This window comes from Pan paniscus, chromosome 4, assembly GCF_029289425.2.
Source record: "Pan paniscus chromosome 4, NHGRI_mPanPan1-v2.0_pri, whole genome shotgun sequence".
NCBI classification, from domain to species: Eukaryota; Metazoa; Chordata; class Mammalia; order Primates; family Hominidae; genus Pan; species Pan paniscus.
Window position 1 is genome coordinate 142480205 of NC_073253.2, and position 27270 is coordinate 142507474.

Here is a 27270-nt window from a genome sequence, read left to right on the forward strand (position 1 = left end):
CTCGCCCGCCCAGGCTATTACGATCCACTGCACAATGGGGTGAGGCACCCCCTTGCTATATGGGGAGTAATAGGAAGCCCTCTCCCCCACTGGCTATTACGATCCACATCGCAGGGGGCTGAGGCAACCCCCGGCGAAATGGGGGGTTACAGCACCCCCTCTACCCCCACCCCCCCGGCTATTACAATCCATATGGCAAGGGGGTGAGACACCCCTCTGCCTTACTGGGAGTAATAGTGCCCCCTACCCCCCTGGCTATTACGATCCACATCGCAGGGTGGTGAGCCACCCCCCGCCATATGGGGAGTAATAATCCCTTCCTCTCCCCGCCCCCACACCCGGCTATTACAATCCACGGTAGACTCACAGCCTGTTTACGATGCTGTGAGTAATATCATCTCCCCCTCTGGAAATTAACAACTATTTCACACACGGGTGTACACCCTCTGCAATATTGGGAGTAATATCATCCTCTTCCCCTCTGAATATTATAAACAATATCACAGGAGTGTTTATACTCCCTGTGATATTAGGTGTCATATCATTGTCTTCCACGTTAAAATTAGAAACAATATCCCTGGAAGCGTGTACCACTTCTGTGATATTTAAGGCATTACCCTCTTCTCTCCTGGATCATGGGAACAATATCGCTGGGGGGTGTACACTTTCTGCGATATTGGTAGGTAATAGCATCCCCTCCGCCTTTGAATATTAAAGACAATCTCACGCGGGGTGTACAACCCCTGAGATATTGGCAATATTATTATCCTTTCTCCCTGCATATTAGGAAAAATATCAGTATGAGTGTATACCTCCTGCGATATGGGGATTAATACCCTCTTCTCCTCTTATGGATATTAGGAACAATATCACAGGGGTTTTACATTTTCTTCGATATCTGGAGTAATGTCATCCTCTCTTTGTTTGAATGGTAAGAACAGTATCACAGGGGGGATGTACACCCCCTGCGATATTTTGAGTAATATTACGCTCTCCTCCGTTCCCTTGATATTAGGAACAGAATCCCAGCGTGGGTGTACTCCTCCTGCTATATGGAAAGTAACATCCTCTCCCTTCCTGGATTTTAGGAACAATATCACAGGGTGGGGGTACACAGCCTGCGATATTCAAAGTAATATCATCGTCTTTCTTTCCGGACATTAAGAACCCTATCACAGAAGGGTTGTACACTCTCTGCGATATTGGGAGTCATATCATTTTCGCCTTCCCTGAATATTAGGAGCAATATCCCCGGGTGGAGGTACACCCACTGTGATATTGGGATTAATGTCATCCTCTAACCCCTGAATATGAGGAGCAATATGACAAAGTGGTTGTACACCCATGGCGATATTGGGGGTAATATCATGCTCTCCCTCCCTGGATATTAGGAACAATGTCACAGGTGGGTGTACACCCCCTGCAGTATAAAGAATCATATTATCTTCTCTTCCTTTAGCTTTTAAGAACAATATCACATGGGGGGTGTACACCCCCTGCTCTATTGGGAGTAATATCGTTCTCTCGTATTCTGGATAGTAGAAATCATATCACAGGCGGGGTGTGCAACTCCTGTGATATTGAGAGTAATATCATCCTCTCCCAACGTGCATATTAGAAATAATATCACAGGGGGCGTATACACTTCTTCGATATTGGTAGTAATATCATCCTCTCCCCGCTGGATATAAGAAACAATATGACAGGCGGGGTGAACACCCCCCGCGGTATGGGGAGTCATGTCCCGCCCTGGATATTAGGATCCACGGTGGACATACCACATGTTTACGATATTGTGAGGAATATCTCCCTCTCTAGAAATTACGAACAATACCAAAGGCGGGTGTACACCCTCTGCAATATAGGGAGTCATATCATCCTTTCCACCCCTTGGATATTAGGAACAATGTCAAAGGAGTGTTTATAACCCCTGAGATATTGGGAGGAATATCATCCTCTCCCACGTTGAAATTAGGAAGAGTATCCCTGGAGGTGTCTACACCCCTGCGATATTGAAGGAAATATCATCCTCTTCCCTGCTGAATCATGGGAACATTATCACTGGGGGGGTGTACTCTCTCTGCGATATTGGGAGTAATATCATCCTCTCCGCTTTGGAATATTAAGGACAATGTCACCGGGAGGGGGGAGTGTACACTTGCTGCGGTATTGGGAACACTATTATCATCTCCCCACCTGCATATTAGGAAATATATCAGAGTGGGTGTACACCTCCTCCGATATGGGGAGTAATATCATCTTCTACCCTTCTGAATATCAGAAACAATATCACACGGGGGTGTGGACTTTCTGCGATATTGGGAATAATATCAACCTCTTGGCCTTTGAATATTAAGAACAATATCACAGGGTGGATGTACACCCCATGCGATGTTGGGAGTAATATCAGCCTCTGCCCTCTATGGCTATTAGGAACAATATCCCGGGCTGGGTGTACACCTCCTGCTATATGGGGAGTAATGTCATCCTCTTCCTGCCAGGATATTAATAACAATATCACAGGGTGGGTGAACACAGCCTGCGATACTGGAAGTATGATCATCCTCTCCCCCTCCGGATACTAGGAACAATATCACAGAAGAGGTGTTCACTCCCTGCGATACTGGGAGTCATATCATACACTTTCTCCGTGAATATTAGGAGCAATATCACCAGGCGGATGTACACCCACTGCTATGCTGGGAGTCATATCATACTCTATCCCCTGGATATTAGGATCAGTGTCGCAGGGTGAGTGTACATCTACTTCGATATTAAAACTAATATCATGCTCTCCATCCCTGGATGCTAGGAACAATATCACAGGTGGGTGTACACCCCCTGAGGTATGAGGAGTGATACTATTATAATTAGTAATCAGGAATTATTAATATTAATATTAATTACTAGTACAATATTATGTAATAATAATTGTTTTAATTTTATGATTATGTAGGAGTATAACTAATTGTTATTAATGTTATTTATCAATATTATTAATCCTAATATAAATTATTTTATCATCATTTTATGATGGATTTAATTAACAGTTATTACTGATATGAGTATTTCATTATTAATAATGATATTACTATGAATTATTAATCATGTGCATTATGATTAAGTCATATTAATTTTGTCCTCATTATTATTATTATCAATGATTACTCTTAATTATTATTATATGTATTAATATTAATAATCAATAGTATTTTTCCTGATATCCGGTGGGGAGAGGGTGATATTATTCCCAATATCACAGAAGGTGTACACCCCCCTATGACGTTATTTTTAACAGCCAGGGGCTAGAGGATGACATTACTCCAAATATCGCAGTGGGTGTACATCCCTTCTGTGATCTTGTTTCTAATATCCTGGGTGGGAGAGGATGATATTACTCCCAATATCGCAAGGGGCGTAGACCTCCACTGTGATATTGTCTCTAATATCCAAAGGTGGAGAGGATGATATTTCTTCCAATTTCGCAGGGGATGTACACCACCTCTGTGATACAGTTCCTAATATCCAGGCGGCGACAGGATGATATTAGTCTCAATATCGCAGGAGGTGTACACTCCCTAGTGATGTTGTTCCTAATATCCAGGGACGGAGAGGATGCTATCACTCCCAATATAACAGGGGGTGTACACCCCTTCTGTGACATTGTTCCTAATAGCCAGCGGGGGAGAGAAAGATATTACTCTCAATATCGCAGGGGGTATACACCCCCTTGTGATATTGTTTCTTAGATCCCAGGAGGGAGACGATGATACTAGTGGCAATATCGCAGGGGCTGTACACACCTCCTGCGATATTGTTCTTATCCCTAAGGGGAGAGCATAATATGACTCCCAATATCGCAGGCGGTGTACACCCTCCCAGTGATATTGTTCTTAATGTCCAAGAAGGGAAATGATGTTATTACCGCAGATATCGAAGAGCTTGTACTCCCTCTCCCTTCCAGGATATTGCTCCTAATATCCAGAGGAAGAGAGGATAACATTATGTCCGATATCACAGGGGGTCGTACACCCCACCCCCGTGATATTGTTCCTAATATCCAAAGGTAGAGACGATAAAATTACTCCCAATATCGCAGGGGGTGTACACCCCTCTTGTGATCCTGTTCTTAATATTTAGGCGGGGAGACAACGATATTACTGTCCATATCGCAGGGGTGGACAACATCCCTGTGATGTGGTTTTTAATATTCAGTGGGGGAGAGGATGCTATTAATTCCAATATCACAGGGGACACACCTCCTGTGACATTGTTCCTAATATCCAGGGGAAGAGAAATGATATGACTCACAATATGGCAAGGGGTGTACACCCCCTCCATAATATTGTCCCTAATATCCAGGGGGGATTAGAATGATATTACTCCCCCTATCACAGGGGGTGTACAGAACCCCAGTGATATTGTTCCTTATATCCAGGGAGAGAGAGGATATTACCCCCAATATCGTAGGGGTGTACACACCCCCTGTGATATTGTTCCTAATATTTAGGTGGGGAGAAGATGATATCCCAATATCGCAGGCAGTATAAACCCCTCTGTTATTTTGTTGCTAATATCTAGGTTGGGAGAGGATGATATTACTGCCAATATCGCAGGAGTTGTACACCCCACCTGTGATATTATTCCCAATATCCAGGGGAAGAGAGAATGATATTACTTTCAATAGCGCTGGAGGTGTACACGCCCATGTGATATTGTTCCTAATATCCAGTGGGGGAGACTATGATATTACTGGCCATATCGCGGGGGTTGTGCACTCCCTCTGTGATGTTGTTTTTAATATCCAGGAGGTAGAGGATGACATGACTCTCAATATTGCAGTGGGTGTACACCAACTCTGTGGTATTGTTCTTAATATCCAGGGAGGGAGAGGATGATATTACTGTCAATATGGCAAGGGGTGGACACCCCTTCTTTGATATTGTTCCTAATATCCAGGGGGAAGAGTATGATATTAATCCCAATATTGCTGGGAGTATGCACCCTTTTTTGATATTGTTCCTTATATCCCGGGGGAGAGTCTAGGTTATTACTGGCCATATCACAGGGTGTGTACACCACCACTGTTATATTGTGTTTTATTTCCAGCAATGAAGAAATTGATATTACTCCCAAAATGGAATGGGCTGTACATCCCCCATGAGATATGGTTCCTAATATTCAGAAGGGAAAGGATGATATTACTCCCAATGTTGCAGCGGGTGTATAATCCTCCTGTGATATTGCTCCTAATATCTAGGGGGGGTGAGGATGATATTACTTGCAGTAACGCAGAGGATGTACACCACCTCTGTGATATTGTTCTCAATATCCATGGGGATAGAACATTATATTACTCCCAGTATCGCAGGTGGTGTACATCCATGCCCCATGATATTTTTTCTGATACCCAGGTGAGGGGAGGATGATGTTATTCCCAATATCGCAAGTGGTGTACAAACATTCTTTGGTATTTTTCCTGCTCTTTACGGGTTGAGAGGATGGTATTACTCCCAGTATCAAAGAAAGTGTACACACCCCCTGTGATACTGTTCCTTATATCCAAGTTAAAAAAGAATGATATTACCTTCAATATCGCAGGGGGTGGGGTGTACACTCCGCCTGTGATATTATTTCTAATATCAAGAGGAAGAGAGAATAATGTTACTCCCAACAGCGCAAGGGATGTACACAAATGGTGATATTGTTCCTAATATCCAGGGAAGGAGATGATGATATTACTGGCCATATCGCAGGAAGTGTACACCCTTCTGTAATATTGTTTCTAATATTCAGTAGGGGAGAGAATAAAATTGATCCCAATATCGCAGAAGGTGTACAGACCCCTTTGATAGAGTTTTTAATGTACAGGGAAAAGAGAATAATATTATGCCCAATGTCGCAGGGGTTGTAACCCCCCCGCCCCCCACTGTATATTCTTCCTAATAGGCAGCATAGTAGAGGCTTATATTACTACCAATATCGCAGAAGGTGCACACACACCTGTGATATACTTCCTAATATCCAGCGGGAAAGAGGCTGCTATTACTTTCAATATCGCAGTGGGTGTACATCCCCCCTGTGGTTTTGCTCCTAATATCCAGGGGGGAAGAGATGATATTACTGACAATATCACAGGGGGTGTACACCTCTTCTGTGATATGGTTCCTGATATAAAGGGGGAAAGTGGATGATATTACTCTTAATAACGTAGAAAGTGTACACCTACCCTGTGATTTTGTCCCTAATAACCACATGGGGAGAGGTGATATTACTCCCAATATTGCAAGGGGTGGACACCCCACAAGTCATATTGTTTCTTAAATCCAGGAAGGGAAAAGATGGTATTACTACCAATATTGAAAGGATGTACAGAACGCATTTCTTATTGTTCTTAATATCCAGGTCGAAAGAAGATAACATTACTTTTAATATAATAAGGGTGGTACACCCTGCCTGTGATATGATTCGTAAAATCTAGAAGAAGAGAGATATTACTTCCAATAATACACTGGGTGTGCAACCCCCTTTGATATTGTTCCTAATATCTAAAGGAAGAGATGATGATATTACTCCCAATACTGTAGAAGGTATACACCGTCCTGTGATATTGTTCCTAATAACTAGTGGGTGAGGGCATGATATTATTTCAAATATCGCAGTGGCTTTACACCCCTTCCGTGATATTTCTCCTAATTTCCAGGGGGTGGAGTACGAAGTTACTCCCAATATAGTAGTGGGTGTACACCCACGCTGTCATATTTCTACGAATATTCAGGGAAACACAGCACGATAGAACTCCAAGTCTCGCAAAGAGTGTACACCATTTTGTGATATTGTTCCTAATATCCGGAGGTGGAGAGGATGCTGTTAGTTTCAATATCGCAGGCTGTGTACACACACACTGTGAAATTGTTTCTAATATCCAAGAGGGGAGAGAATGCTATTAATCCCCATATAGCAAGAGGGTGAGGCACACCCCGCCATATGGGAAGTAATAGGACCCCCCCTCCCTCCCTGGCTACTACGAGCCACATCGCTGGGGTGTGAGGCATCCCCCTGCCATATGGGGATTAATAGCGTCCCCCTTTCCCCCCCGACTATTACGATCCACATCGCAGGGGAGTGAGGCTTCCCCCGCGATATGAGGAGTAATAGCACCGCCCTCTCCCCCTCAACCCCCCGGCTTTTAGGATCCACATCGCAGCGGGGTGAGGCATCCCCGGCGATATGGAGAGTAATAGCACCCCCTTCTCCCCGCCTGGCTATTACAATCCACATCGCAGGGGTGTGAGGCAGCTCCCGTGATATGGAGCGTAATAGTACCCGCTGTGCGTCCTGGTGGCTCCGGACCCGGCCCAAGCGCGGCGGGACCTCCATCCGTAGCCCTCTCCCCCCACGTCGCCCTCCCGGGGTCCTTGTCTAGTCTCAGCAGGCGGCAAACGGACCCCAGGCGTCTGGCGCTCACCCAGGAGACTGCCCAGCGGTTTCTGGAGAGAGCGCTAAGCGGAGACGCCCGCTGGCAAGCAGATCCCGCCTCCTTCCCTGGCCAAGGAGCCGCCCCTCCGGGGTAGCTGTGCGCTGGGCGGCGCTCGGACCCCTTGGCAGCCGCAGGTGCCTCCCCAGCCCAGCCCAGCTCAGTCCGGCGCAGCCCAGCCCAGCCCAGCCCGGCGCTCGCAGCCTCCGCCGCTTCCGGGCAGATAGGTGCCTTTTCTTGCTCCTTGCTCTTGGAGTTCTTCTCTTAGTCCCTGCTCCCTGGATGAAAGCATCGCTCCGAGCCTCATGGGAGGAATGAAGGAAGAATCGAGACTAGGTGAGTGGTGGTCTAGATTTAACGAATAATAACAATAAACCTGCATACTAAGGGTACTGTTAGGAAGCTAGGAAGTGCAAGGAGAAGAGAAGACAAAGGCTGCTGATCAAGATAACTCACAAAACTAAATGCAGGCTGGGACCAATTCCAGCTATTTTGCACTCCATCCAGGTTCCCCTGCCTGGCACTGACTCATGTGCAGACCCAGACAGACTTCAATAAATATTTGCTGGGTTGAGACAAGTGAGTGGAGGTGTTTCTGCTTGTTCTCCAGCATCTAAACAAGGAAAACCTAGCTGCCTTTGATGATTGCTTCATCTCCACAAGGACTTTTTCCCCCAGGACTTAAAAAATAAAATGCGGTGTATTCACACAACGGACTGCTATGCAGCACTTAAAAAGCTAAAATCAGAGCTGTAGGGATCAGCATGCCTATACCTAGATTTCAGAAGTATGATGGTAGATAGACACAGCAAGATGCAAAATATATCCACTCTATCGTGCCATTTAGGTGACTTATTTTAAGACACTTGTCATGTTTGTAAAATCGTAGAAGGGGGACTGTAAAATGTTTATCACATCCGTGATTGTGGCTGTCTTTGGAAAGTGTGAAAGGGAAATCAATTGGACTTTAGGGTTAAGGTGGAAATAATATTTCCCTAAAATGCTTTAAAAATAAAAATGATGATATAAAGATGACCAAATATAAACAATTGTTAACTGAGAGCGTTATTAACTTGGGCATTTTTCATGTTTTTGCCCCCTATTTTTAAAATATTTCTTAAACTAAGAAGTTCTGTTTTTCAAATGCAAACAAAATAAGTTGTGTCTATGCACATTCTGTGACAATGAAACCTAAAATGTTTAATCAAAAGTTGCAACTTTCTTGCATCACCTCCTATGTTTTCCAATCCTAGAAGACCACACCTCTTTATCTAGGGAGGCTTGGTGATTAGAGAAGCTTACCTGTTGACAACCCCCAAATTACAGGCCAAAGATGAAAGGTTGGTATTAGGGAACTAGTTCCCAGTTAATAATCTGATAATCGGCCAGATCAGGGTAGACTCTGAAAACTCCCTGTGTCCCTGCAAGACAAATTTCTCCTCCTTTTACATTTCATATGCTTTGGATTTTCATTTTCATGGATGGTAGCTGTCCTCTTCACATCTCAAAATGATGCTTAGGTAACACTGCAGACCTAGTGCCTGGAGATCAGGAAGGGCTGGGGGGGTTGGTAAAAGAGAGTCCTACAGCTCTACTGGGCTCTTCAGCAGAATGGAAAGGACATGTCTCCATTTTCCTGCGAGAGAAAGGTAGATTTCTTTCTGAATATGAAAAAAAAAAAATCTAATTTGGTTATCCACATGGGAGAGAAAATGAAAAATAATTTTAAACTGGATTGTGTATGTTAGGTGCAATGAAGAAGATACTAAACGACCACCCAGTGGTTCCATCTGCTTCCCCCTTCCACAGACACATACAAAAATGGTTCCCTGTTTGCATATTATCTTCCCACTAAAAATCACTTGGTCCTTGGTGAACAAAATTGTGTGCACATCAGAATGAAATTCTGAAACATGGAAAATTGCGATAATATTCCTTCCTCTTTCTCTTTCTGATTCGACAACTTGCAAGGTCAGTGCTTGGTATATCTTATGTTGCAGGATGACGGGCTACTTGAGAAAAACCTGAGGTGTGAAGAAAGATATAAGAATGACAGGACTGGGGTGCATTGTGAAAACTACATGTACTCAGGTTTTAAGCACAAAATAAAAGACAATGTAGCCTCTGCCTGCAGTTAACAACTGCAAATCCTTAAAATTAATGTTCTCCCAGCCAGGCACGGTGGCTCAAGCCTGTAATCCCAGCACTTTGGGAGGCCGAGGTGGGTGCATCACAAGGTCAGGAGATCGAGACCATCCTGGCTAACATGGTGAAACCCCATCTCTACTAAAAATACAAAAAAATTAGCCGGGCATGGTGGCGGGTGCCTGTAGTCTCAGCTACTTGGGAGGCTGAGGCAGGAAAATGGCGTGAACCCAGGAGGCAGAGCTTGCAGTGAGCCAAGATGGTGCCACTGCACTCCAGCCTGGGCAACAGAGCAAGACTCCATCTCAAAAAAAAAAACTTAATGTTCTCTTTAGGACCATTCATCTCTTTCTAGTGCCATCAGTGGTTCAGTCCTTACACTATCCCTCATTTGGATTTTAAATGCAATAATAAAGCACAAAGACCACCCCATTTGCTTCTCCCTAACTCACAATAAAACACTCACAATAAAAAGTGCATCCCACTTACTTCTTAACTCCCTTGTCTGCTGGAGTTAAACTCTTTTTGATTTTTTATCCTGGAGAAATGGTTGAGTTCTATCTTCCTGGGTCTCAATAATTCCACTGAGCTTCCGTCAGCCACCTGTGACCACCTACCCCTACTCACTCCCTCTCTCATACCATTTAATTGGTCGCTTCCTAATTAATGACTCTTTGCTTTCTATTTAATGATTCTTGCTAAAGTCCATAAGGCACTTTGCCAGCAGTTGGTTTTTAGTATGAAAAGTAGCATTTCCTTAATGAGTCTGCCTTCCAAATGAAGGGTTTACTTACATTTTCCTAATGGGAAAACGAGCTTTTCTTCTACACTTGCTTAGGGGTTTCATAAGTTCTTTTTCAATAACTCATCCTTAACACTTTCTCCAATTCTGCCTGTAATCAATATTCCCTTCACATGTAAAGAGCTCAGGAGGAAATCAACTATTTTTAAAAAAATACGCAATAAGGAAATTCTGCTACTCTTAGAAATAGCAGGAGCTAACATTCATTCTTTGCATATCATGTGCTAGGCATTGTGCCAATTACCTTATATACATTGTCTCATTATATGTATCCATGACCATATATGTGCTAAGCATGAAATCTTCTTAAGCCAGATAGCTGAGTAGAATTTTAAAATATTATTTTGTACAAAATCTATACCTTTACCCCATTTGGGGGATAGATCTGAAGATCTGGGCTCATGTTTCCATGTGGTGACAATCTATTTGATCTGAGCACAATTACTTTATTTGGATGGAGCCATTGCCACCATTGTCTGCCCAATGCACTAATGTTAAATGCCCAGTCTGGCTCACTCATTTGCATCATCTGCCTGGCTCCTATAGGGATCCCAGCTTGTCACTCCTGAGGTAGACACTGTCATTTCCCCCATTCTAGAGGTGAGAGGTTACATAACTGGGCCAAAGGCATTATCAGTGTCAGTTTTAGGACTGGAACACAGGATGCTGCCTCTCTTTACCATTATGTTTTAAAGTGGAGCAAAGCCGTAGTTTTCAGGATTTTTTCTTTTTCACACATATCATTTAATTTGAGCCTCAGAGCGGCTAACAGTTTTGAGCACTTATGCTATGAAAATGTTTTGTGTATTCAGTTAAATGTATGCATATCATACATTTATGTAACTCAATACATAGTTATATATAAATGTGATATAACATAACATACATATGATATAACAGAGTTATATATGTGTATTATTTAACTTAATATATAATGAGTTAAGTGTATGCATATCATACATTTATGTAACTCAATATATAAAGAGTTATATAATACAACACAGAGTTGATATATATATAAATGTTATATATATAAACATAATATATATGTTAATATATATTAACAAAGAGTTGTATAATACAACACAGAGTTAATAATATATAAATATAACACAAAGAGTTATATATGTGTGTATTATACATTTAACTTAATATATAATGAGTTAAATGTATGTCTGTCCCATTCAACTCTCCATTGAGGAAAGTACCATTATCTTCCCCAAGTTCAGAAGAAGAAAACAGAGAAATATATTGAAATTCAGCAATTTGCTGGTGTGGTCAAGTCCAACCCAGAACTTGCTTCTTTTACATTGTAGTACCCTCCAGGGTATGCAGAAACAGCTAGCTAGTGCATCTTTATGACTAAAAAAGAAAATTTTTGTTGTTGATTACCCAGTAACAACAAGACAGTATAAAATCAGCATATTTTCTCAACAATATTTTCATTTTATAGTTGTTGAATAAAGTATCGCTGACTTCATTTTAAACTTTTCTACATACTTTGAAAAATATGTTGCTTTCCTCCCATTTTGTAAGTCTAGGTCTGCTATTGATGAGCCATGCAGTGTTTTCTCCTGTTGCTTGATGTTTTTATTCTGAAATCATGGTTGGTTTTCAAACACAAAAGTTTTCACTACAGTGATACAGATGAGGTTTATGTTTCTGCCACAGTCTATACTCAGGGTGCCTAGAGTATAGCATATTATTAGGGTACTATTTCTTTTCCTATCCTAGATATCCAACTAAGGCTTCAGGACATGTTTTGAGCGAAGATGGGTGTTTCTGCCCGGATAGCATAAATCGAGGATCCAGGTCTGGGCAGATTCAACCATGGGAGCCAACACTTCAAGAAAACCACCAGTGTTTGATGAAAATGAAGATGGTAAGAAATATGGGATAGTGGCATATAAAAAATAGAATTTTGCAAAATTCAAGTATATGCTTCAAGTTTCATAAGTTAAGCATAAGCATGGTCTGTAGGGCCTTGAAGGAAAAAGGCAAAGCTGCATGAGTGAGTCTCAGGACTTTGTAGGCTCATAGGTAGGTTTTACCTTCCACTTTCCATGGGACCTTTGGCAGCTTTCCTAATCTCCACTATACCAATGTCCTTTGTCCAAAGGGAGCTGCAGTTGGGCATGTGGTGGATAGTTAAATGATTTGTTTGTCCTCTGTGCTGTTCCTTGGCAGTTGAAGTTACCCCCATTGCTCATTGTTACAGAAAATACATTATCAACATGTACATGAATGATAACCAGTGCTCATAATATTATAGAATGAAGCTGTGCCTTCTGAATTTCCAACTGCCAAGCTTTTGCGTACTAGACAAATCCCATAATGCTACGTCATAGAAAAAAGAATCAGTTGTATTGGAGAAAAGGGAAACTTTCCAGGCCAGACTCAGCAAGACAAGAATAAAGGCATGAGTCCTCCTGATTCTCCCATCAGTGAGGCATGCCGGAACTGGGCAATGCCTCCTCATGTCCCTCTTCCTTCCTATATGTCTGAACAGCATTGGCGTATGCAGGTGGCAGCTGTTTATAGGTTGTCTGGGGGAAAAAAATGCCCCAAGCCCCAGGTAGTAAGTTGTCCAGACCTCTGAGAGGGAGCTCTTCCGAGTAATTCCCAGAGAGCTCTGCTAATTGGAACAGGGAGGAAAAGAATGGACTGAAATTCAGGAAATCTGACACCAGTCCTACTACCAGTTACTTGTTAGGCCCAAGCAGCTTATTTACTGACTCTATCTTCAATTTTGTTATCAATAAAGTGAGGAGATAGGTTCCTTCCCACTCAAGAAGTTTATCATTTTGAGATCCTAAAGCAACTTTGTGAATTCTGAAGAAGCTTCTAAATCATCAAGGAAAGTTTATTGGGTTAGAATACAAGTTTGATTGCTGAAATGAAAACTACAAATAACAGTGGCTTAAGCCAAATGGAAATGTTTATCTTTCTCATGTGACAATCTAGGCATAAGTAATCCAGGTGATGTGTGGTTCCAGCAGCTTAGGGACTCTGACGCCAACTACTTGCCTTTTTCCCTCTCTTCCCATTTCTAGAGTGGTACCCTCAGAGTGGCTAACCAACCACAACAAATTCCAGCCAGTGAGAAAGGTGGAAAGTAGGAGAGGTTATGCCCACTTATTTATAGGATTTGCTCTGGCTTGTCACTTTTGTTCACTTCCACTTACCTAGATACAAGAAAGACTGGGAAATTCAGTTTGTTATCTTGGGTGGCCATGAACCTTCTAAAAATAAGGAGTTCTGTTTTATTACAAAAGAAAAGAAGAATTAGGAGTTTGTCATGATTGGGGACAACTATGTCTGCTGTAGTTGGGGCAAACAATCTTAGTTTTGAATCTTTGGATGGAAATACTTTTAAAAACAAAATATGGGCCAGGCGCGGTGGCTCACGCCTGTAATCCCAGCACTTTGGGAGGCCGAGGCGGGCAGATCACGAGGTCAGGAGATCGAGACCACCCTGGCTAACACGGTGAAACCCCGTCTCTACTAAAAAATACAAAAAATTAGCCGGGCGTGGTAGTGGACGCCTGTAGTCCCAGCTACGCGGGAGGCTGAGGCAGGAGAATGGCGGGAACCTGGGAGGCGGAGCTTGCAGTGAGCCGAGATCCGGCCACTGCACTCCAGCCTGGGCGACAGAGCGAGACTCCATCTCAAAACAAACAAACAAACAAACAAACAAACAAACAAACAAAAAAACCCAAATATGGCTGATCAGGACGCCTTGTTTCAAGCTATTCACTATCAGTTTGGAGGCCCATTCTTACTATTTCTACAGAATGGTTCATAGGAACTTTGAAATTATATAGCTGGAAAGGGGTCTTAAGAAAACTTTTTTTTCATGGCTATTGTGATTGCCTTGCTTTAACTTATCAAATAGTAAAAGCAAAGATCTAGAGACTAGTGATATTACTTAATTTTTCTGTCTCTAAAATGGAAAGACAAATAGGCTTGCTTTTCATTTAGTTGGTTTCCTCTGCTTCCTCTGGACTCAGAGCTAATGTTGTACATGAGGCTGGTCGTCAGAGAATAGGGTGGAAAAGAGAGGCCAGCTGCATACTTTTAACTTGCTGGGCTACATTTGAAGGTAGTAGAATAGCATTATGATGAGAAAACACAGAAATGCCTAACTCTTCCTTGATTCAGCCAGGCTTTGTTCTTGTGGGATGCCCAAGAAAGCTACATAACCAAAGAATTGTGACAATTGGGAAATAAGATACCCCTTTTTAGTTACTTTAAAGGACTCTAGAAAAACTAGGTTGAAGGAGAGTTAGGCTTAGGGACCAGACAGGTCTTTCTTAACACCCTCTAGGTCACCACCTTTTCTGTTGTCTGGCTTCTCAGCCCAATGAGATGAACCCACTGCAGCACCCATAAAGGAAAAATCTGAGCATAGCAACAAGTCTGTGCCTCCCAGAGGTGCTAGGCTCTCTGTCTGTTTATGCAGACAGTTGCAAGGCAAAGGAAGTAGGAGGGCAAGTCCACCTACTATAAACCTGTCACTCTCTAGACATGAAGAATAGAGGAGGAAACAAGTTGGTCCTTGCTCTGTCATTGTGAACCCCATGTTCTGATGATGGAAGGCTGACAATAAAAAGGTAAATAATACATAAACCAGATAATTTCACAGTGCCTTAAAGTGCCACCAAGGAAATGACTCCTAGTGATCTTACAGACAGTGACAGTGATGGTGAGGAGGCCACTTTAGATAGGGTGGCTGCGGTTGTCTTTCTAAGGAGGTGACATTTGGGCTGAAGCCTGAAAGATGAGAAGAAGCCAGCTATGAAATGACATGAAAAGAATAGTTCAAGAACAGGAAAAACAAGTCCAAAATCCAAATAATGACAAAATCAGAATTGAATAGTTGCCTATATCTTAAAGTTCTCTCATGAGCACTAGTTTGCCAAAGAGACTGCATTTATTGCCATGTTAACTTATTTCTTTAAAAGATGATTGATTTGAGGAGAAAAAGTATGCCATTCTAGGGAATTTACTTTGCTTTAAAATTCAGTACATTTTGTAAAGTTCATTTGACTCTTCATATAAATCTGGATTGAGCACAAGGTAAAATTGTATCTGATTGCTGTGAAGCTCCTGACCAAGAAAAAGCAACCAAAAAGCACTGATTAACCAAACAACATTAATGCCTATGTCATTTTTGATATCCATATTTTTATATACATAATCATAATGTATAATCAAACTGGGCCAGTATCAAGGGCACTAAAATGAGCCAACTTAATTATTTAAAAAATATTGCTGAAAAGAATCCCAATATGTGATTTTTAAAAAGTTTTTTAAAATTTTTAAAAAGATTTTTAAAAAGATTTTTAAAAATATTTTCTTCAAACTGTTTAATATTTCCAATATATAGATATGAGAAAAACATTTAACCAATAATTTTCCCAAGTAATGTTTCAAGAATTCTCTCTTATGGAAAAAGTGTTTTTGTTCACTTTGAAGGTAATTAAGGAGCAAGATAAGAGGTTATTGGATGTCCCTTGAGATAAGCTATTCTTGCCAGAATTCATCCTGACACTTGTATTTCATGTTGTTCCATCTGATATCTGATCTTGAACACATAATTTTATTAGTTACTTATGTTGATCTTTATTCAGCAAAAACAAAGTAGGAGATTTTCAGGCTAGGCATGGTTGCTTACGCCTGTAATCCCAGCACTTCAGGAGGCCGAGGCGGGCAGATCACGAGGTCAAGAGATCGAAACCATCCTGGCCAACATGGTGAAACCCCATCTCTACTAAAAAATACAAAAAAATTAGCTGGGCATGCCAGTGTGCGCCTGTAGTCCCAGCTATTCAGGAGGCTGAGGCAGGAGAATCTCTTGAACCTGGGAGGTGAAGTTTGCAGTGAGCTGAGATTGCTCCACTGCACTCCAGCCTGGCAACAGAGCAAGACTCTGTCCAAAAAAAAAAAAAACAAAAAAAAAAAAAAAACGGCTTGCTTATTTGATTATATAAGATATCTTTCATAAATTAGATCTCAAATTATACCATTGTTTTGTTTTGCAGTTTTAGCTTTTATGTTTTAGGGCAAAACTTAAGTCCTAATTACTTTTTTTTTATTATTGTGGTAAAATGTATATAACAAAATGTACCATTTAATCATTTTAGAATATACGGTTTATGACATTAAGCGCATTGACGTTATCATGCAACCATCACCACTACCCATCTTCAGAACATTTCTCTTCTCGAATTGAAACTTGGTACCTCTGAAACAATAACATCCACATTCCATCCCCTCCCCAGTCCCTGTTAACAACCATTTGACTTTATGTCTCTATGAATTTAACTACTCTATGTACCTCATATAAATGGAACATATAAGATTTGTTCTTTTGCATCTGGTTTATTTCATTTGGCATATATTTTTAAGGTTCATCCATGTTGCAGCATGTGTCAATATTCTCTTTCTTTTTAAGTCTGAGTCGTATTCCATTGTATGGATATACCACATTTTGTTTATCTTTTCATTAGTTGACATTGATTGTCCTCACCTTTTGATTTTTGTGAATAAGGCTGCTATAAACATTGGTGTGCAAATATCTGTTCAAGTCCCTGTTTTCAATTCTTTTGGGTATATACCTAGAAGTGGAAGCACTGGATCATATAATTCCTTGTTTGACTCTCTGAGGAACCATCATACTGTCTTCTACCTAATTATGCTTTGTGTTTTAGTAATGGGACACAGCCTGGCATGATAGGCTAGAGTATTGGAAAGGCATGCACAGGTTCAAATCTCAGCTGTGCCACGTGCCAGTAATCTACATGTTTCTATGAGAAGAGTCAAAGAGGATATAGCCTGGTCAGCCATTATCAGACACTGGAGTCAGTTTGACTAATTATATGGTGTTCTAAGGAAACTTGAGGTACCACAAGAAAAGTCTCCAAACCTAAATAATTACTAATGAATTAATTGAGGGGGAAACTTATTTAACCTTTGTAAGCCTCAGTTTCTTTGTATGTAAAATGCAGGTAATAATTGGGCATACTTCATTAGGTCTTTGTGAGGATTGAATAAATAATGCAAGTAAAACACTTAGCAAAGTATTTCCCATAAAGTAACCACTCAATTAATGCTAATTAAGTGTTATTTACTAACGTCAGAGTTTCCTAGTGTGAACTCTTCGAAGTACTTTAAGTTCTGAGAAAAACAAAATTGATTAAATGCAACTCTGTCGATTCCACAGTTAATCAGACCTATTCATGTTTCTATTGACTGGATTAACAGAACGGCAGATTTTATGGATTCTGTTAAAACCTATATAAAAACACTTTAAAAGAAGCCAAATTATTGACTGCACAAAAACATAATCTCATCTGATATCTTTTTTATCCCCCTGAGGTTATTGTATTTTTGTTTAAGGCAAAATCAAGAACTAATTGGGATGAAAATAACTAAAGTTTACTTTGTCTGATTTAAGTCCCAAACTGACTAATAAGTAATCCCATTTGATCAACAGATTCAGTGAAAACTGTCCCCCATTCTCAACTACCATATGGATATTCTGAGAAATAATTAATGATGCAGAAAAACATTTTTTGTTTTCTGAAATAAAAGAATAGACGTGCAAGTGACACTTCTTTTTAATGCTTACAACCTTTTTTTAAAAATCTACTTTATTTTCTCTATCTGAATGCACTAGATTTGTTTGTTTGTTTTTGTGGTTGGTTGGTATGGTTTTGCTTATTGAGGTTTTCAGGCTGATTTAGAAAAAAGAAATTTTTACAGGAGAGAGTGGACTTGTTTACAATTCAGAGTTGAGGCAACAAAAAAAAAATCTTGCAGTCATTATGAGTAATATGGGTATCCAAGTTTATACAAAGAATGTAAAAGTGATAAAGTTGGCTTAGTTAAATCAAGAGACAGCCTTCTTCTAGAATATTATAGCTAAGAAAATTTGGACTTAAGTTTAAAAAGCTGCTCTAAAGAGTTCATCAATGCCCTGAGTTTGCAGAGAGTTCAATTATTGCATTATTCTTTGGACTTGCTGAAAACTCAGTGTTCTACTTTTATTTGGCAACACCATCTCCTAGGATATGTGGCTGTTTCCAGTTTTCCAGCATCTTCAGTGACAGAGGCAATGGGATCCTTTAAAATGTTGGGCCAAGAAAATTGGCCACAGATTTGCAATCCAAAAGAAATAGGAGGTTGCTAAATTGATTCCAGCTATGAAGGACATCGAAAATTTCTTTTGTTATTTGAATGTCTATCATGGTCTATTTGCACTCAATTTAATAGGCAAATGAATTTCCGACTTTCCCTTAGCAGCCTTGAGTAATGTTGTCTTGTATTTATTATTTTGCATTAGAATGGTTGGAAAAGTTAAAGGAAAATTTCCCTAGCAAGAATTGGCTTCTTAAAAAAATAAGTCATCTTGGACAACCTAACATTTAGTAAAGGCATTTGTCATAAATAACCTCAAGTCCAATTTATGGCAAGGGTTTTAATTTGTAAGGGCTTTATTTCTCCATACAAAGGGATTGGAGAAACAAACTAGAAAGCCAGAAAACAGACCACAAACACTGAGCTAGTGGTTCCAACTGGAGTGTTCCCTGAGCAGTGACTTATGAATACTTGTTTAGAAGAATCAACTCAAATAAATTTAGGAAAGTCACATCCTGCCTTTAGAGCTTCCAGTGTTTGTTAGCATATTAAAGTCTCTGAAATGACCTACAATATTGAAATCTCAGTCTTCTGCTATTTTTAATATTTATTTCAAAATGAAATAATTTTTGTGAAAAACATTTTAATGTCTGTGGCTCATAATATTCTGTGGATCTCAGTTTGGGAAATGAAAGATTATAATCGTATCTACTCTTTATCTGTTGGAAACATCTTTCCATTTATTTTTCCTGCTGGTTTAATGGCAACAAATTTTTACATGTGAAATATTTGTAATGTGATTTATATGAAAAAATGTAATTTTCTTATTACACGATCAAAAGTGGTTATGCTCCTCTGTAAGTTTTTCCTTACAAGTTTTTATGTTGCATAATTTATATCTATTTGGTTTAATGAGTACAACACAAGATAGCTCAGTTTAATTCTGGGATGTTGGATGTTTCTAGTTAAAGTACAAGTTGGATTTGATGAAAATTCATTGCTTCTTTATGATTTTTTAAAACTCAAGAACATGTTAGTTAAAGAGTGTTTTCTGAACAAATTCTTGTGAAGTAGTTGCTGATTATTAAGTAACACTCATGCTACCGTAACTTTTTATACTATCCAAAGCTATAGACATTTTTAATTTTCAACTTGCAACTACCTAGGTTGAAAAATTAAATCTGTAAGCCAGTTTCATTATTCAGACAATTTGGTTATCACTTCAAGCCTACTATCTTCAAAGAAAATGGGAGTGCAGGCCTTCATGGGAGCTGACTTCTGCTGTATGGCCTTGCAAATGTCAACTCGATTAGAATGACCAGTGTTAGCCCTCAATTCACAAACTCAGGTCCCATGAAATATACAGGGATTTCTACTATGCATTACTATGTGACCATTCATGGAAGTTTCGTTTGGAAACACAGACATTAAAAAGCCAGTCATGGAATAACATTCTTGTTAAAACAGGACATTAGCAAAAAGGACTAGAAAACTTCTGGCTATAGATTTTGAATCCAATAGCCTTGCATAGGCTTTTCTGTTTCCTCCTAAACTATGTCTTCTGTCCTTTCTGGAGGCATATTTATAGTAAAATAAACAAAATTAACCTTGTTTTACACTTGAGTAACCTATACCTTTGGTTATTTACGAGAATGACTTAAAGCAGAGTTGGCAACTTTTTCTGTGATGGGCCTGATACTAAATATTTTACACTTCCCAAGTAATACAGTCTCTGTCACAACTACTCAACTCTGCCACTGTAGCATAAAAGCACACTTAGACAATGCAGAAACAAATGAACATGGCTTTGTTCCAATAAAACTTTATTTCTGGACACTAAAATGTGAATTTCAAAAATATTTTTTGCATAAGATCAAATATTATTCTTTTGATTTTTTTCCAATCAATAAAAAGTGTAAAAATCGGCCGGGCATGGTGGCTCATGCCTGTAATCCCAGCACTTTGGGAGGCCGAGGTGGGCAGATCACCTGAGGTCACGAGTTCGAGACCAGCCTGACCAACATGGAGAAACCCTGTCTATATTAAAAATACAAAATTAGCTGGGTGTGGTGGGGCCTACCTGTAATCCCAGCTACTCGGGAGACTGAGGCAGGAGAATCGCTTGAATGCAGGAGGCAGAGGTTTTGGTGAGCCCAGATTGCACCATTGCACTCCAGCCTGGGCAACAAGAGCAAAACTCCGTCTCAAAAAAAAAAAAAAAAAAAGTGTAAAAACCATTCTTAGTTCATGAGCTATACAAAAATAGATAGTGAGTTAGATTTGGCTCATGGGCCTTATTTTGCTGACTCCTGCTCTAAGCATCTTGCAGACATTTCTTCATATGCCCTAGGAGATTTCTGATATCCCCTCATAATACCCTGGCCTTACACCAAGACTACAATCTGTTCTTTGCAGATGCTTAATAAATTCATTCTTCCCTGTCATTCAGTTGATCTGTGTGAGCCAGTGGAAATACTTGGGCCAATAAATCTAGTGTGTTTGAGGGTAAAATATGCTATTTTTGTAAGATATATTATTTAATGGCCACACAACCTAAATTCAATTAAATGGTTACAACCTGTAACGCATTTAAAATATGACTAGGCAGAATTTGCTTCCTACTAAAGACATTTATTCGATTGAGGAGCATCCAACAGTTGATGTTGATCCCCCCATCCTGCCCCACTGTTCTACTTTGCAATTTGTTTGAAAGAAATTGTCAATATATTTCTGACTTCTGAGCAAATCCATGAATCGGGATCCAGCAACAGGAAAAGAAGCTGTTGCTGCCCATTGCTTGGTTTTGGCACCAGGAATGGATAAATCCCAGACTTCCTGGGGCACGTGTTTTATAAAAGGGAAGTGCTGACAGTGCAAACAGCTGCCATCAATTGGCCTTGGAGACTACTTCCCTGGAGAAGCTCCAATTATATTCTTAAAGGACCCACCAAGCTCTTCAAGTGTTAGTGGCAACCATTTGCTGCCAACCATTTGAAATGATGAAGTAACATTTTTTTTATTAGTGGATCCTAAGTGATAGGCTCTAGAACTGATCTTCAACCTTAACTAATATCATGGCATCAGAGGGCCACAGATTAAATCAGTGCTTCCCAGTCACTCTCTGTGGACAAGTAGCAACTACGACAAAGCTTTTCTTAGTCTATGGTGGAAGAGAAAAATTAGGACAATGTAATAAGCATCCCATAAACTTATTAAACCTATTAAAATTTAATTTTAAGATTATGTCATTTTTCGTATGTGTGTATGCTTAGTATTTATGGATTGTGGAAATAGAATTTTTTTTTTATAGTGAGAACCTAGGTAAGGGACTTACCTCTCTGATCCCCCATTTTCTCATATGTAGAAGGGGGCTAATAATAGTATCTGTCTCATAGTTTTTGTGAGAATAAAAAAATTGTCCAGGTAAAATGCTTAGCTGGTGACTGGCACACAGTAATTGCTCCATAAATGTTAGCTATTATTGCTATCATTATATAATCATCATGGTTTCCAATGCCTTTACTTGGCAAATAAAAGAACAAAAGTCACCCGATATTGATCTCCCTTTTCTTCCCTAGTTTTCTGGGGGGTGGGAGGCAGAGACCGAATTTTCTGATCTGTGAAATCTGAATTTATCATTGTAATTTTCCATAAGTGCTATGTAGAGAACTCATTTAAGTTGCTGGGATGAAAAAAAATCAAAAGTGGCCTATTGTGCTGGGTGCAGTGGTTCACGCCTGCAATCCCAGCACTTTGGGAGGCCGAGGGGGGTGGATCGCCTGAGGTCAGGAGTTCAAGACCAGCCTGGCCAACATGATGAAACCTTGACTCTACTAAAAATACAAAAATTAGCCTGGCATGGTGGTGGGCACCTGTAATCCCAGCTACTCAGGAGGCTGAGTATCCCTTGAACCCAGGAGGTGGAGGATTCAGTGAGCTGAGATCTACTGCACTCCAGCCTGGGCAACAGAGTAAGCCTCCGTCTCAAAAAAAAAAAAAAAAAATCCCTTGAACCCAGGAGGTGGAGGATTCAGTGAGCCGAGATCTACTGCACTCCAGCCTGGGCAACAGAGTAAGCCTCCGTCTCAAAAAAAAAAAAAAAAAAAAGTGGCCTCATCTTCATTTCAGTGAAAGATGATAGTATCTGGACTCACAGTGTGGCAGTGCAGATGGAAAGCTGAGAGTTTATTCAACATTTATTTTCAATATAAAATAATTAGGTGTTACTGATGGCTTGAATGTGGGGTAAGATGGAAAGAACAAAATCAAGGATAAATCCTAGGTTTTTGCTTGAGTAGTTATGTGGATGACTGTGACATTTTACTAAGATGGAGATGCGTGGGAACGGAGGGGTTTGGGACCTGCTCACATGCAGTCTAGAGTTCACTTTTGGAGGCATACAGTGATTATGGGACAGCTAAATGATGGTGCCAAGTAGGAGCTGGAATAGAGTATCCAGCAATGAGTGGAAACATCTGGGATGGAGACAGAAAGACATGGGTATTAATTCTATGGGGATGGCTAAGTCTGCTCTGAGAGACAGTGTGGAGACCAAGGAGAAGAGGAATCCTAATATTTAGAAACAAGGCAGTGGATAGCAATCTAGCTATGGAAAGTGGAAGGAAAGAGATAGTTGATCATCCAGTTCAACACTACTCGTTGTAGTTCACTTATGTTGAATGCTTCTGTGTGACTAAGTAGGTGAGAAAAATCTATGGGAGTAGGCAACATGGAGGATGTTGGTATTCACAAAAGCAGTTTAGTGGAATGTGGAGGCCTGAGCCAGACTAGAATGAGTTAGGAGTAGATGGAAGATAAGAATGCAGATATGGGCCGGGCGCGGGGGCTCACGCCTGTAATCCCAGCACTTTGGGAGGCCGAGGTGGGCAGATCACAAGGTCAGGAGATCGAGACCATCCTGGCTAACACGGTGAAACCCCATCTCTACTAAAAATACAAAAAAAAATTAGCCAGGCGTGGTGGCGGGTGCCTGTAGTCCCAGCTACTCGGGAGACTGAGGCAGGAGAATGGCGTGAACCCGGGAGGTGGAGATGGCAGTGAGCCAAGATGGTGCCACTGCACTCCAGCCTGGGCAACAGAGCAAGACTGCATCTCAAAAAAAAAAGAAAGAAAGAAAAAAAAAAAAGAATGCAGATATGGCAAGTATAGACAAGCTTCAAGAAGTTTGGTCTAAAATGAAGCAGAGAAATAAACAAAGAGATGATGCCTAATATAATTCAGCTAAATATAATATAATGGATTTCTTTAAGATGAGGTACTAGAGCATGTAATATAAATCTATTAAATTGGGTGGCCAGAAACCAGGACTGGCTCATCAGTATGGACCAGGCTAGACACACAGGGCCTTATATCCAGAAGGACATCACATTTGGGTTTTAATGCTCTGCAGTTGCTGTCTCCAAATTCTAACTGTCTCTTAGGCTCTCATCAATACCCACCTCCATATCCAGATATTGAGTACCTCAGGGAGTTCAATTTGGAAGCAAATGATGTGAAAATGTACTTTACTATCCAGTAACATTCTTGTTAGGGAGTGTTGGCAGAGATTGTCGAACAACCATAATGCATTTTATCATTCGATCAGTCTACAATTTAAACATAGCAGGACTGGACAGAGGCACAGGAAGATTAAGCCACTGACCTTAAGTCAGCCAGTCACATGGGTAGATCCGGAACCTTGATCTAAAGTGAATACCATTTTTTCAGTTATAGCTATCTTCCCAGGATGGCCAACCAGAATGCATATATAAAATTTCAAAAACAAACATAGGGAATTGCTCTTCAGCAAGAATACATCAAACACCCATTATGTGCCTAACTCTAAATCTTACTTTCAGAGAGCTAAAAACAATTTCATTTCACAGTGACATTCATCTTCGCTTCTGCTGTAACTCACATGCATATGCCTTAGACCACATTATTAATGAAGTATTGGGGGTTCCATCTAGAGCACCTTTTCTTCCCTGGAGTTAATCATCCAGTTCAGCACCACTCTTGAGCTTTGCTTAGCTTCTTCTACCCATTTGGATTTTAAGGACAACAATTCCAATGGCCTTTATCCATGTATTTAACAATTCATTATGAGCCAGGTGAAGTGGATCACACCTCTAATCCCAACACTTTGGGAGGCTGAGGCAGGTGGATCACTGGAGCCCAGGAGTTCACAACCAGCCTGGGCAACATGATGAGACTCCATCTCTACCATTTTTTTTTTTAATTAGTTGGGTATGGTGACAGGAGATCAAGGCTACGGTGAGCTGTAATTGCACCACTGCACACTAGCCTGGGCAACAGAGCAAGACCCTGTCTCACCAAAAACAAAAACAATTTATTTCATCATCATTGTCATCATCATTGTCATTGCTCACTCTTCAACATTTTTTAGGTCAACTTAATTAATATGATACCTTGTGGGATAATTTTTATTTATTTTTATAAAATATTGAAGTTTTTGCCACTTTGATAACTTCTTCATTTTCTGTCCAGAGTATAACATACCAGGGAAAAGGCTCTAAAATAAGGCTTGAGGTATTAAAAAGATCTTCTGTTTAAGTCTTATGTTCCTAATCAATAACTAGAATTGGCCTGATTGCTTTCCTCAGTGGGTTTTCTGGTAGTCCTGATATGATATCGAGACTGTCATATAGTCCTGAAATATCCTATCATTAACATTTGTGGTGGTATCTGATATAAAGGTAGATGAACTTCATTGCAGCTATTCTTAGGAAATGTGTATTTAAATGCATAGTTAAAAGCAAGATTTACAATTATAGAAGGAATGCATATGAGTTGTAGAAAGCTCATAAAATAAAAATCAAGAAGAAAGAATTACCCATCATGCCTCAGCCCAGTGATAACCACTGCTAATATTTTTGGCTGTTTTCATTTGCAACCCCATCTCCATTCTAGCAGCCCTCATCCCTCCTACCCACTATGTTTTTCACTATATTTCTTGTTTAAATTTACTTAATTATTTGTTAATTATGTTTTTCCTCTCACTAGAAAGTGAACTCCATGAGGGCCAGGGATTTTTGCTATTTTGTTCACTTTTGTATCCTTAGCACCTACTTTGTTGATTAAGTGAATGCATTAATGATCTATTTTTAATCTGTGCATGTGTATAAAAGGCACTTGATATAACTGGGATGATATTCAATATACTTTTGTATCCTCATTTTCACCATAGGTAGTTTATGTCAATTCCTTGAAATTTGTTGATTTTCTTGAATAATTTAGCAGTTGTACAATTCTAAAACATAAATATAATTTACTTAAATATACATACCATTTTAAACATATTTAAATGTGAAAATACAGTTGAGTTCTCTTAGATTGCAATTTTGTAACTTTTGATAATCCTTTGATCCTGAAAAAAATTTTTTGGCATGAGGGAAGAGATGAATATTTCTTTTGGAGTATTTAAATCATCTCTGCAATAATCCTTTGATCCTGAAAAAAAATTTGTGGCATGAGGGAAGAGAAGAATATTTCTTTTGGAGTATTTAAATCATCTCTACAATTAATAATATCTAAAGCAGTTTGGTTGGTTTATTTAGGTAGGATTAATTTTCAGTATGAATATTATTTAAAAAACAAATACAGTCAGTTGAATTGCTGTGGAGGTTTCTGTACGATTTACTCAAAGCTGGCTCTTTTTTTGTACGCACTACCATGCCTGGCTAATTTTTGCATTTTTTTGGTAGAGATGGGGGTTTCACCATGTTGGCCAGGCTGGTCTTGAACTCCTGATCTCAAGTGATCCACCCACCTCAGCCTCTCAAGGTGCTGGGATTACAGGCATAAGCTACCATGCCCATCCTGCATTTATCCTTACATGATGGTGAAAAATAATGTTTGTACTTCCTTCAGAATAATTTCAAGAAGGATCCCTGGAGTCAGCTAATGATTAGAGTCAGGACTGTGCCTTAGTTGATGGCCCATATAGCACTACTGAACATGCCAGAGCTTTTGCTTATCCATACTGGAGGAGGGAATGCTTAGAAGGCAAACGTATATCATTTTATTTTCATTCAAAATGTACTGATCGCAAAGAATTTCAATGGCTGGCAGATTCAGTTAAGGACAAAAATAATTCACAGCAGAAACTTTTTCTTGGTCTCCCTCCTCCAAGTGCTAAGCATGGCACAAGTAGATATCATGGAATTCTAGAACCCTCTCTTCATAGATCTTAAAAACTACTCTCTTTCCCTGCTTGAGTACTTTCTCAAATCTGTGTCTGTGTGCAAATTTTCCTTCTAAGGACACCAGCCATACCGGATTCAGGGCCCACTCTACTCCATTTTGATACTGTACCATCTTAACCCAACATGTTATATCTGCAACAACCCCATTCTCAAATAAATTTCACAGTCTGACATACTAGGGGTTAGGACTTCAACCTATCTTTTTGGGAGACACCTTTGGTTTGACTGCTTCTTCAACTCTTACCAGCTCTATGAGCTTGAGCAGGTTACATACTCTTTTCAAGTCTTAGTGCTTCACTTGTATTTTGGGGCTAATAAGGATTATACGAAATAATGCAGGTTAAATGCCTAGCACTTTGCTTTACATACTAAGGGTTCCCAAGTGCTTTATTATTAGGTTTCTGAATGTTATATATAAAGTTTCAGTGCTGCAAAAGGAATAGCACTTGAATATAACATTTTCTTTTTAATTCTCGGCA

At 40.0% G+C, this 27270-nt stretch overlaps 1 protein-coding gene and 1 long non-coding RNA gene across 5 annotated transcripts in view; one reads left to right on the plus strand and one right to left on the minus strand.

Moving 5' to 3' along the window:
- Nucleotides 1-7473, minus strand: part of LOC130541549 (uncharacterized) — a 66749-nt gene extending 59276 nt beyond the window's left edge. The window contains exon 1 of the long non-coding RNA XR_010112233.1: nucleotides 7327-7473. This is a non-coding gene — a long non-coding RNA (uncharacterized LOC130541549). The remainder of the gene's footprint in view (nucleotides 1-7326) is intronic.
- Nucleotides 7268-27270, plus strand: part of STK32A (serine/threonine kinase 32A) — a 154288-nt gene continuing 134285 nt past the window's right edge. The window contains exons 1-2 of one of the 4 annotated variants that reach the window (XM_008954481.6): nucleotides 7268-7813; nucleotides 12159-12306. In XM_008954481.6, the coding sequence (XP_008952729.1) occupies nucleotides 12255-12306 (52 nt within the window). In that variant the 5' untranslated portion in view covers nucleotides 7268-7813; nucleotides 12159-12254. The remainder of the gene's footprint in view (nucleotides 7814-12158; nucleotides 12307-27270) is intronic. The other 3 variants (XM_055112761.3, XM_003829070.7, XM_055112762.3) reach the window with 3 other exon arrangements.